The following is a 12,277-nucleotide window of genomic DNA, read 5'->3' on the forward strand; positions in this document are numbered from 1 at the left end:
CTAAAAATATATTCGCCTAAAAATTACAGTCTAAAAAATACACTTCGTCTAATATTTTCGTCTAAAAATCTCTTCGTCTAAACATTTCCATCTAAAAAAGACACTTCGTCTAACATTTCCGTCTCAAAATCTCTTCGTCTAAAAATTACCATCTAAAAAAGATACTTCGTCTAACATTTTCGTCTAAAAATCTCTTCGTCTAAACATTGCCATCTAAAAAAGACAATTCGTCTAATATTTTCTTTTCAAAATCTCTTCGTCTAAAAATTACCATATAAAAAAGACACTTCGTCTAATATTTTCGTCTCAAAATTACCATCTAAAAAAGACACTTCGTCTAATATTTCAGTCTAAAAATCTCTTCGTCTAAATATTGCCATCTAAAAAAGACACTTCGTCTAATATTTTCGTCTAAAAATCTCTTCGTCTAAAAGTTACAGTCTAAAAAGACACTTCGTCTAATATTTTCGTCTAAAAATTACCATCTAAAAAAGACACTTCGTCTAATATTTTCGTCGAAAAATCTCTTCGTCAAAACATTGCCATCTAAAAAAGACACTTCGTCTAACATTTCCGTCTCAAAATATTTTCTTCTAAAAATTACCAGCAAAAAAAGACACATCGTCTAATATTTTCGTTTAAAAATCTCTTCGTCTAAACATTTTCATCAAAAAAAGACTCTTCGTATAATATTTTCGTCTCAAAATCTCTTCGTCTAAACATTACCATCTCAAAAAGACACTTTTTCTAATATTTTCGCCTCAAAATTACCATCTAAAAAAGACACCTCGTCTAATATTTAAGTCTAAAAATCTCTTCGTCTAAACATTGCCATCTAAAAAAGACACTTCGTCTAATATTTTCGTCTAAAAATTACCATCAAAAAAAGACACGTCGTCTAATATTTTCGTTTAAAAATCTCTTCGTCTAAACATTGCCATCTAAAAAAGACGCTTCGTCTAATATTTTCGTCTAAAAATCTCTTCGTCTAAACATTACCATCTAAAAAAGACACTTTGTCTAATATTTTCGTCTAAAAATTACCATCTAAAAAAGACACTTCGTCTAATATTTCAGTCTAAAAATCTCTTCGTCTAAAAATTACAGTCTAAAAAAGACACTTCGTCTAATATTTTCGTCTAAAAATCTCTTCGTCTAAAAATTACCATCTAAAAAAGACACATCGTCTAATATTTTCGTCTAAAAATCTCTTCGTCTAAACATTGTCATCTAAAAAAGACGCTTCGTCTAATATTTTCGTCTCAAAATCTCTTCGTCTAAAAATTACCATCTAAAAAAGACACTTCTTCTAATATTTTCGCCTAAAAATTACCATCTAAAAAAGACACTTCGTCTAATATTTCAGTCTAAAAATCTCTTCGTCTAAAAATTACAGTCTAAAAAAGACACTTCGTCTAACATTTTCGTCTAAAAATCTCTTCGTCTAAAAATTACCATCTAAAAAAGACACTTCGTCTAATATTTTCGTCTAAAAATCTCTTCGTCTAAACATTGCCATCTAAAAAAGACGCTTCGTCTAATATTTTCGTCTCAAAATCTCTTCGTCTAAAAATTACCATCTAAAAAAGACTCTTCGTCTAATATTTTCTTCTAAAAATTACCAACTAAAAATTAAACTTATTATGATATTTTATTCAAAATATATCTTCTTATAAAAACTGCCTTCTAAATAATACACTTATTATAATATTGTCTTATGGACATAGCAAGCTAAAGAATAAACGTAGTCTTATATTTCATTCAAAAAATATATGATTCTAAAAATAGCAATCTAAAAAAGACGCTTCGTCTAATATTTAAGTCTCAAAATATCTTTGTCTAAAAATTACAATCTAAAAAAGACACGTAGTCTAATATTTTAGTCTGAAAATTACCATCTAAAAAAAACATCTCATCTAATATTTAAGTCTAAAAATCTATGAGTCTAAAAATTGGAATCTAAAAAAGACGCTTCGTCTAATATTTTAGTCTAAAAATCTCGTCGTCTAAAAATTACAGTCTAAAAAAGACACTTCGTCTAATATTTTCGTCTAAAAATCTCTTAGTCTAAAAATTGCCATCTAAAAAAGAAGCTCTGTCTAATATTTTCGTCTAAAAATTACGAACTAAAAAAGACACTTAGTATAAAATTTTAGTCTAAAAATCTCGACGCCTAAAAATTGCCATCTAAAAAAGACACTTAGTCTAATATTTTCATCTAAAAATCTCTTTGTCTAAAAATTGCCATCTAAAAAAGACACTTAGTCTAATATTATCGTCTAAAAATCTCTTCGTCTAAAAATTACCATCTAAAAAAGACACTTCGTCTAATATTTTCGTCTAAAAATCTCTTTGTCTAAAAACTGCAATCTAAAAAACACGTTTTTTCTAATATTTTCGTCTAAAAATTACCATCTAAAAAAGACACTTCGTCTAATATTTTAGTCTAAAAATCTCTTCGTCTAAACATTGCCATCTAAAAAAGAAACTTCGTCTAGTATTTTCGTATAAAAATCTATTCTTCTAAAAATTGCCATCTAAAAAAGACACTTTGTCTAATAATTCAATCTAAAAATATATTCGTATAAAAATAACCATCTAAAAAAGATACGTCGTCTGACATTTTAGTCTCAAAATATCTTTGTCTAAAAATTGTCAGCTAAAAAAGACAATTCGTCTAATATTTTCGTTTAAAATCTCTTCGTCTAAAAATTACCATCTAAGAAAGACATTTCGTCTAAAAATCTCTTCGTCTAAAAATTACCATCTAAAAAAGACACTTCGTCTAATATTTTCGTCTAAAAATCTCTTCGTCTAAACATTGCAATCTAAAAAAGACATTTCGTCTAATATTTTCGTCTAAAAATCTCTTACGTCTAAAAGTTACAGTCTAAAAAGACACTTCGTCTAATACTTGCTACACGATACGCTCGTTAAATTACCATCTAAAAAAGACACTTACGTCTAATATTTTAGTCTAAAAATCTCGTTCGTCTAAACAATTGCCATCTAAAAAAGACACTTCGTCTAATATTTTAGTCTAAAAATCTCTTTGTCTAAACATTGCCATCTAAAAAAGACACTTCGTCTAATATTTTAGTCTAAAAATCTCTTCTTCTAAACATTACAATCTAAAAAAGACACTTCGTCTAATATTTTAGTCTAAAAATCTCTTCGTCTAAACATTGCCATCTAAAAAAGACACTTCGTCTAATATTTTCGTCTAAAAATTACCATCTAAAAAAGACACTTCATCTAATATTTTAGTCTAAAAATCTCTTCGTCTAAAAATTACCATCTAAAAAATACACTTAGTCTAATATTTTCATCTAAAAATCTCTTCGTCTAAAAATTACCATCTAAAAAAGACACTTCGTCTAATATTTTATTCTCAAAATCTCTTCGTCTAAACACTGCCATCTAAAAAACACACTTCGTCTAATATTTTAGTCTAAAAATCTCGTCGTCTAAACATTGCCATCTAAAAAAGACACTTCGTCTAATATTTCCGTCTCAAAATCTCTTCGTCTAAAAATTACCATCTAAAAAAGACACTTCGTCTAATATTTCAGTCTCAAAATCTCTTCGTCTAAACATTACCATCTAAAAAAGACACTTCGTCTAATATTTTAGTCTAAAAATATCTTCGTCTAAAAATTAAAGCCTAAAAAAGACACTTCGTCTAATATTTTCTTCTAAAAATCTCTTCGTCTAAACATTGCCATCTAAAAAAGACACTTCGTCTAACATTTCCGTCTCAAAATCTCTTCGTCTAAAAATTACCATCTAAAAAAGACACTTCGTCTAATATTTTCGTCTAAAAATCTCTTCGTCTAAACATTGCCATCTAAAAAAGACACTTCGTCTAATATTTTCGTCTGAAAATTACCATCTAAAAAAGACACTTCGTCTAATATTTTAGTCTAAAAATCTCTTCGCCTAAAAATTACAGTCTAAAAAACACACTTCTTCTAATATTTTAGTCGGAAAATCTCTTCGTCAAAAAATTGCCATCTAAAAAAGACACTTCTTATAAAGTTTGCGTCTCAAAATCTCTTCATCTAAAAATTCACAGCTAAAAAAGATACTTCGTCTAATATTTTCGTCTCAAAATCTCTTCGTCTAAAAATTACCATCTAAAAAAGACACTTCGTCTAATATTTTCGTCTCAAAATTACCATCTAAAAAAGACACTTCGTCTAATATTTCAGTCTAAAAATCTCTTCGTCTAAGTATTGCCATCTAAAAAAGACACTTCGTCTAATATTTTCGTCTAAAAATCTCTTCGTCTAAAAGTTACAGTCTAAAAAGACACTTCGTCTAATATTTTCGTCTAAAAATTACCATCTAAAAAAGACACTTCGTCTAATATTTCAGTCTAAAAATCTCTTCGTCTAAAAATTTCCATCTAAAAAAGACACTTCGTCTAATATTTTCGTCTAGAAATTACCATCTAAAAAAGAAACTTCGTATAATATTTCAGTCTAAAAATCTATTCGCCTAAAAATTACATTCTAAAAAAGACACTTCGTCTAATATTTTAGTCGAAAAATCTCTTCGTCAAAACATTGCCATCTAAAAAAGAAACTTCGTCTAACATTTGCGTCTCAAAATCTCTTCTTATAAAAATTACCAGCTAAAAAAGACACGTCGTCTAATATTTTCGTCTAAAAATCTCTTCGTCTAAACATTGCCATCTAAAAAAGACTCTTCGTATAATATTTTAGTCTAAAAATCTCTTCGTCTAAACATTATAATTTAAAAAAGACACTTTGTCTAATATTTTCGCCTAAAAATTACCATCTAAAAATGACACTTCGTCTAATATTTTAGTCTAAAAATCTCTTCGTCTAAACATTTCAATCTAAAAAAGACACTTCGTCTAATATTTTCGTCTAAAAATCTATTCGTCTAAAAGTTACAGTCTAAAAAGACACTTCGTCTAATATTTTAGTCTAAAAATCTCTTCGTCTAAACACTGCCATCTAAAAAAGACACTTTGTCTAATATTTTCGTCTAAAAATTACCATCTAAAAAAGACACTTCATCTAATATTTTAGTCTAAAAATCTCTTCGTCTAAAAATTGCCATCTAAAAAAGACACTTAGTCTAATATTTTCGTCTAAAAATCTCGTCGTCTAAAAATTACCATCTAAAACAGACACTTCGTCTAATATTTTCGTCTAAAAATCACTTTGTCTAAACATTGCCATATAAAAAAGACACTTAGTCTAATATTTTCGTCTAAAATTATCTTAGTATAAAAATTACCATCTAAAAAAGACACTTCTTCTAATATTTTCGTCTAAAAATCTCTTCGTCTAAAAACTGCAATCTAAAAAAGACACTTCGTCTAATATTTTCGTCTAAAAATTACCATCTAAAAAAGACACTTCATCTAATATTTTAGTCTAAAAATCTCTTCGTCTAAAAATTGAAATCTAAAAAAGACACTTAGTCTAATATTTTCATCTAAAAATCTCGTCGTCTAAAAATTACCATCTAAAAAAGACACTTCGTCTAATATTTTCGTCTAAAAATCTCTTTGTCTAAACATTGCCATCTAAAAAAGACACTTCGTCTAATATTTTCGTCTAAAATTCTCTTCGTCTAAAAATTACCATCTAAGGAAGACATTTCGTCTAAAAATCTCTTCGTCTAAAAATTACCATCTAAAAAAGACACTTCGTCTAATATCTTCCTCTAAAAATCTCTTCGTCTAAACATTGCCATCTAAAAAAGACATTTCGTCTAATATTTTCGTCTAAAAATTACCGTGCCTTACTTCGCAGCATTTGGCAAGTGTCCAAAAAATTTAACCAAACTTTTCGAACATGAGATTAGGTTTACACGACCTAACCTTACAAATACAAATTTTCGATTTCGGTTTTTAAATCTTCCATTTTTGAGGGCCTGTGAGAGGGTTTCTCCATTTTATTTTAAACAGTTTTTAGGGCACGCTAATTGCCTTAAATTATCTTTAAACATCTTTTATTTTCTTTACTTGTGTTTTTTTTCTTTACTTCACTTTATTTTCTTTTCTTTACTTTCTTTATAGTGGAGATTTATTTCAGCCCATGGGAGGTTTCTCCATTCGACTTTAAGCGACTTTTAAAGCAAGATCATTTGCTTTTCTTTCATTTTACATTATTTCATTATTTGATTTTACATTATTTCATTTTGCTTTTCTTCCATTTTTTACATTTTAGTTTATTAGTTTTTTATTATCTTCTTTTCTTATTTTACCGTCTAGAAATTTTCAACAGCTCTTTGACTTTATACACTGCAGTAGAAACATTTTCCAAAACTGAATTTTTTCTCCTTGTTTTTTGTCGCATTTACAATTACAAAAAAAAGAGTATTAGCACGAGGCCCCTCAAAGGGGGGGGGGGGATTTGTAAGTGCTTGGGCAAAATATTAACGAGTTTACAAAATACCATTCACATTTACCTTACTTTACCTTTATTATAAAAGATGTGTCTATTCTTTCAAAAAGAAAAGTACTATCCAAAGATTAACAAAATAAGCAACTTAAAAAGCAAAAAAGCAACTGCCCCCTTTTCTTATTAACAAATAAGAATCTTTAAAAGCAAAAAAAAAGAGAAAAACGAATCTCACAGCAGCAAAATGTCAATCATCTTTACTTTTAAGTAAACATACTTAAACTGCACATAGTGGCGGTTCTAGGGCAGAGTGGGAGGGAGCAGCTGTCCCCCAGTTTTCTGAGATCTGACATTAAATTCCTTTAATTTTGTATTTTTACAATTTTGTATTTTGTGGTATACCTTGCTCCCCCTCCTCCCTCAGCTTATGAGGCCTAAAACTGCTACTGACTGCGCCAAATCTAACCTTCCGTCTTATTTGATCCTATGGGCTTTACCTCAATATTCCTATAGTAGCAGAAGATTTTCCCAGCTGGGTGGGGGGGGGGGAGGGGGTGAAACAAGGAAAAAAGCATTTAGTACAATGCCTTTGCATAAGAGAGGAATATCATCGGGATTACTCGCAGAGAGTTTATTTGTAAAAATCTTCTATATACTTAACAAAGGAATTTGTTCAGCGTAACCTATCCAAAGAAAAATACTTTTATAAATATTAAAAAATCTGGAGGCGCCAGAAAAGATACTTTACCTTTTTAAATATTTCTATATCCTGCGGAAGTTTTTGTGAGAGATGAATAATACTTGCTAGACTAGAAGTTGTTTGGTAGAGGGTAGTCCATTCCTGAAGACTTGGGTTGCAATAGTCAAGCTTTGCCAGAATTCTCTATCAAAATAAAGGATATAAATAATGCTGACAAAATATTTTAACCCGGTATATTGTCCTGTAAATATTATATGTCAATATATAATATACATATAGTCCATTCCTGAAGACTGGGGTTGCAATGATCAAGATTTGATCGTAAAAAAACTTCTTTATTAAAATAAAGAAAATAAATAATGGTGACAAAATATTTTAACCCGGTAGATTGCCCTGTAAATATTATATGTTAATATATTGTAATATATATATATATATATATATATATATATATATATATATATATATATATATATATATATATATATATATATATATATATATATATATATATATATATATATATATATATATATATATGTATATATATATATATATATATATATATATATATATATATATATATATATATATATATATATATATATATATATATATATATATATATATATATATATATATATATATATATTAACATATTTAACTGTAAATATTATATGTAGTGCATTCCTGAAGAGTTGGGTAGCAATAATCAAGCTCTGATCGTTAAAATATTCTCTACAAAAAAAACATTAGTTTACAAATTCGCAGCACAAAGTGATTTCCTTGCGGCAGACGGGATTGAACCTCTGTCCCGGTAGTTACCAGGCGCGACTTTATCCGCTACACTGTCACGAGGTGAAAAAAAGATAAAATTTTATATGGTTATAGCTTTTGCAGTGACCAGGTTGGGATTCTATACAGCTTTTGCTATATTTTGATATTAGTTATTGGACATATATGTTAATGAATATAATATTTATCGTAATTGATGTTTTTTTTTATCCATTTTAAAATTGTATGTAGTTTTGTTGTATTGTGCAAAATATTTAATACTGAATACAATGGTGTTGTCTATTCCTGAAGACTTGGGTTGCAGTAATTAAACTTGGCCAGAATTTTCTATTAAAATTAAAAATTTAATAATTGTGACAAAATAAACACATTTTAAGCCTGTTAAAATTATCTAAAAATTTTATATAAAATATTGTTATATTTAAATATTATATAAAACTCTGTATATGTTATATATTTATATACTATATAGTAAAGATATTTGCAGGGAGCCTTACTTTTTTCCCGGAGGGCGGTCATTTGGATGAAACTTTTGATTTTTTTTTTCATGAGGTGGATGTGAGTTCGATTAAGAGTATTCTTTGCTTCTCCGTAATAGACTGACCTGAACACAATAGTTATCTAAAATTCAAGAAGTATATACCATTGTAAAGTGGATACACTAGAAAATTCAAATTTACATTTCTACATAAACAATATTCCCGCATAATTTTACTTGTGCCAAAATAGATGTCATCAGTGAGGCACCAACCGGCACCAAGAAGACTATTGATAGTTGACAATAGTTTATCGATAGTTGACGATAACTAATAAGACCGGTGAAATAAATTACACTTGGCCTAAGTAAGGCCTAAGTGATATAAAATTTAAAAAAAGCCAAAATAGACAATAAGACCAACAAGGCTGTGGGTTCATGTACACTTCTTTATGACAAAATATTCAGTTGCCACATTATTCGGTTGCACTAATGGAAAGAAAACCTTTTATGCACGCTTAGGGTTATTGAAATTTGTTTAGGGCAAAATTTAAGGTTATATTCGAAAAACATTACCAAAAAAACTGTCTTTTTAAGGTTATTACCCGCCCCCTCGAAGAACTCCAATTGCTGATTTACAAAAATTTTTGCTTTTTCTTTATCGAGGAAGAGATGACGTGACTTGGATCTATTCGCTTGATATATTCCACATCCTCTATTACAAATTAGGTTTAGACTGATGATCAGCAGGATCAAAGTATGACTGAATACACTTTACCCCCCTGATTCTCCCTTTGAGAACAGCTTAGCAAACAGTTTTTGGTAATTATCCTGGTAATTTATGGTAACAATAGCTTTGGAACTTTGGTAATTAGTATTTGATAATGATCAGAAGGTTAAAATTGCCTGAATACACATTACCCTCCTGATTCTCCCTTTGAGAACAGCTTAGCAAATAGTTTTTGGTAATTATCCTGGTAATAAATGGTAATAATAGTTTTTGTCCCTTGGTAATTAGTATTTGGTAATGATCAGAAGGTTAAAATTAACAGGATACACATTATCTTCCTGATTCTCCCTTTGAGAACAGCTTATCAAACAGTTTTTGATAATTACCTCATAAGTGTGAAAGTGTCAGATGCGACCCTTAGGAGTGATAGCCAGAAAATACTCACATTAATCTTCCTCACCCGCTGCAATGTTTCTGTTAATGTAGTAAGTATATCATTATGACGAGGATTACGGAAAAAGCTAATTGCTTTTAATCTTTTCTCCAGTTCTTCAATATCCCTTGTTGGACGCAGGAAAATTGACCTAAAAAATGATTGTAATAATTTATCTATAAATTATAACAATATATTATATTATTGTTACTATATAATTATTGTGATTTATTATTGTTATTTATTATTAATTATTGTTATTGTATAATTATATCCCTTGTTGGACGCAGCAAAATTGACCTAAAAAATGGTTGTTATAATTTATTGTTGTATCTATATTATTGTTATTTATTATTTATTATTGTTATTTACAATTAATTATTTTTATTATATAATTATTGTTATTATATAATTATTATATAATTATATATAATTATAATTATGATTATATTATAATTATTGTTATAATATATTCGTAAAATAATTTAATACAATCATATTTGGTAAAGCATATTTAGTTGGCGAAACTTCCACATTTTATTACATTTACTGTTAGATTCATGAAATATAGCTTTTAATATTGTTATTTTAGTATATTCTAATAGAATTTTAATATATCTGTGAAGAATGAATAAAACAAAGATCTGAACGTCTGTTTGGAAGTTTCTGCATTCATTTTTAACGTTTTCAAACTTTCGGTTGCTCTATTTTTCTTTGCACTGAAAAAGGCTTCAAGCAAATTTTTACTTTTCAACTATTATACTTTCGTTAATTCTATAAAATAAGTTCGACGTAAAAAATGGATGCGAACAGAGAATATCCCATATTTGAAGGCAACTGCCACCTCTTCTTTCCCTAGTCTATGTACTATAGTTTGACTGTCCTTTTCTAGAAAATTAATTAAAAAAAAATTGCAAAAAAAAAAGTTTTTCAAAGAAAAGTTAAGGCCATTTTAAATTTAAGATCAGCAGATTCAAATAACTGTTAAAATTCAAACTCAAAACAACCAGAAATTACTAGTAAAGAATAAATGAGACCCAAAACGAACATAAATTAAATAAACAATCATAGAATAAAAATATATAATAAGTAATAATATAAATGAATAAATAGATCTTAAAGCGAGTAATGCTTAAATTGAGTATGCAAATCAAGCTTAAAACGAACAAAAATATTTTTCTATTGAAGTATAAATGAAACTCCAAACGAACAGAAAATAACTAAAGAATCAATGCAAACAAACATACAACATATATTAATGTAAATGAATAAATAAATCTTAAAACGAGTGAAACTTGAATTTAGTATGCAAATCAAGCTTGAAACGAACAAAAATCACTACAAACAAGAGTTTGCCTACTTCTCTCACTGTATAAGTCTAAAACCTACTGCGTCACTGGCGCATTTTGGCGTCATTGGCGCAAAACGAATTTTATTACAAATATTTTCTTTTGTTCTTAATATTGAAAATAAACATTAATATTACAGTAAAATTTTGAACTGATGAGCCTTCAGCAATTAACATCATTATACATCAAACATTCAGTTTAATTTATTAGTTTTTTTTCTAAAATTGTTCAAGACGGATATAGTTTCACCACAAACAAGAGTTTGGATACTGCCCCCATCCTTAACTGTAAAAACCAAAACCCTACTGCGTCATTGATACTTCACTGACAACGAATTATATTACAAATATTTTCTTTTCCAGTTCTTACAGCATTAAAAATGAAAATAAAATTACAGTGCAATAAAATTTAGAACTTATGGATCTTTAAACGATTAATATATTATACATCAAATATTCAATTTGATTTTGTTTTTACTTTCCAAGACTGTTAAAGACACATATAGTTTTCAGTAAAGCGCAAATGACGCAGTAGGTTTTAGACTTTTACAGTGAGAGAAGGAACCATAGCAGCATATATGGTTCTTACTTTACAGTATGAATCATATATGCCCCCAGGTCATGACATACAACGCCTGTTCCCGGGCCCTGGTTGGTTGTGTCGACAACAGAGTTTTTTTTTTATCTGACCTTTGAACTATTTTTAACAAAATGGCTATCTCAAAATTTTTATCGGATGCATTTGGAGGAAAAGGGGCGTGAAAGATAGTTGCCCTCTGATCTCTTTTGACTCTGAACAAGCGAGCTAGAACTTTCAATTGCGAATCAAATGAACCCTCTCTGAATTTTATACGAGCATCCCTTCCATAACAGATATATATGCCCCCCAGGCATAACTTACAACACCTACCCCGGGCCCTTAAGGATTGTGTCAATCCCGGAGTTTTTGTTATATGATCTTTGAACCATTTTTTTTTCAAAACGGCTTTCTCAAAGTTCTTATCGAATGGGTTAGAGGAAAATAGAAAATAGGGCGTGGAGAGGGGGGCTAGTTGCCCTCCAATCCCTTTGACTCTTAAAAAGTGAACGAGAACTTTCAATTTCCAATAGAATGAGCCCTCTCCAAAGTTTATACGAGCATCCCTCCCATAAGAACCATATATGTCCCCAAAACATGAGTTACAACACCTGCACCCGGACCCTGGGGGGTTGCGTTGACACAGGAGTTTTTCATATCTGACCTTTGAACTATCTTTAACAAAATGGCTATTTCAAAACTTTCATCAGATGGGTTTGAAAAAAGGCGTGGGGGAGGCTAGTTGCCCTCGGATCTCTTTTAACTCTAAAAGCAAACTCGAACTTTCAATATCCAATCAAATGCCCTCTCTGAAGTGTACCATTGAAGATTTTGTA

At 29.1% G+C, this 12,277-nt stretch overlaps 1 protein-coding gene across 1 annotated transcript in view; it reads right to left on the reverse strand.

The window, feature by feature from the left end:
- Positions 1–12,277, reverse strand: part of LOC148939826 (mutS protein homolog 5-like) — a 140,243-nt gene that overhangs the window by 86,486 nt on the left and 41,480 nt on the right. The window contains exons 6-7 of the mRNA XM_089106010.1: positions 9,529–9,667; positions 7,132–7,266 (exon numbers count right to left, since the gene is read on the reverse strand). Of these exons, the coding sequence (XP_088962136.1) occupies positions 7,132–7,266; positions 9,529–9,667 (274 nt within the window). The remainder of the gene's footprint in view (positions 1–7,131; positions 7,267–9,528; positions 9,668–12,277) is intronic.

Source organism: Artemia sp. Qi Xiang Cuo, chromosome 20 (genome assembly GCF_049724085.1).
Source record: "Artemia sp. Qi Xiang Cuo chromosome 20, ASM4972408v1, whole genome shotgun sequence".
Taxonomy (NCBI): Eukaryota; Metazoa; Arthropoda; class Branchiopoda; order Anostraca; family Artemiidae; genus Artemia; species Artemia sp. Qi Xiang Cuo.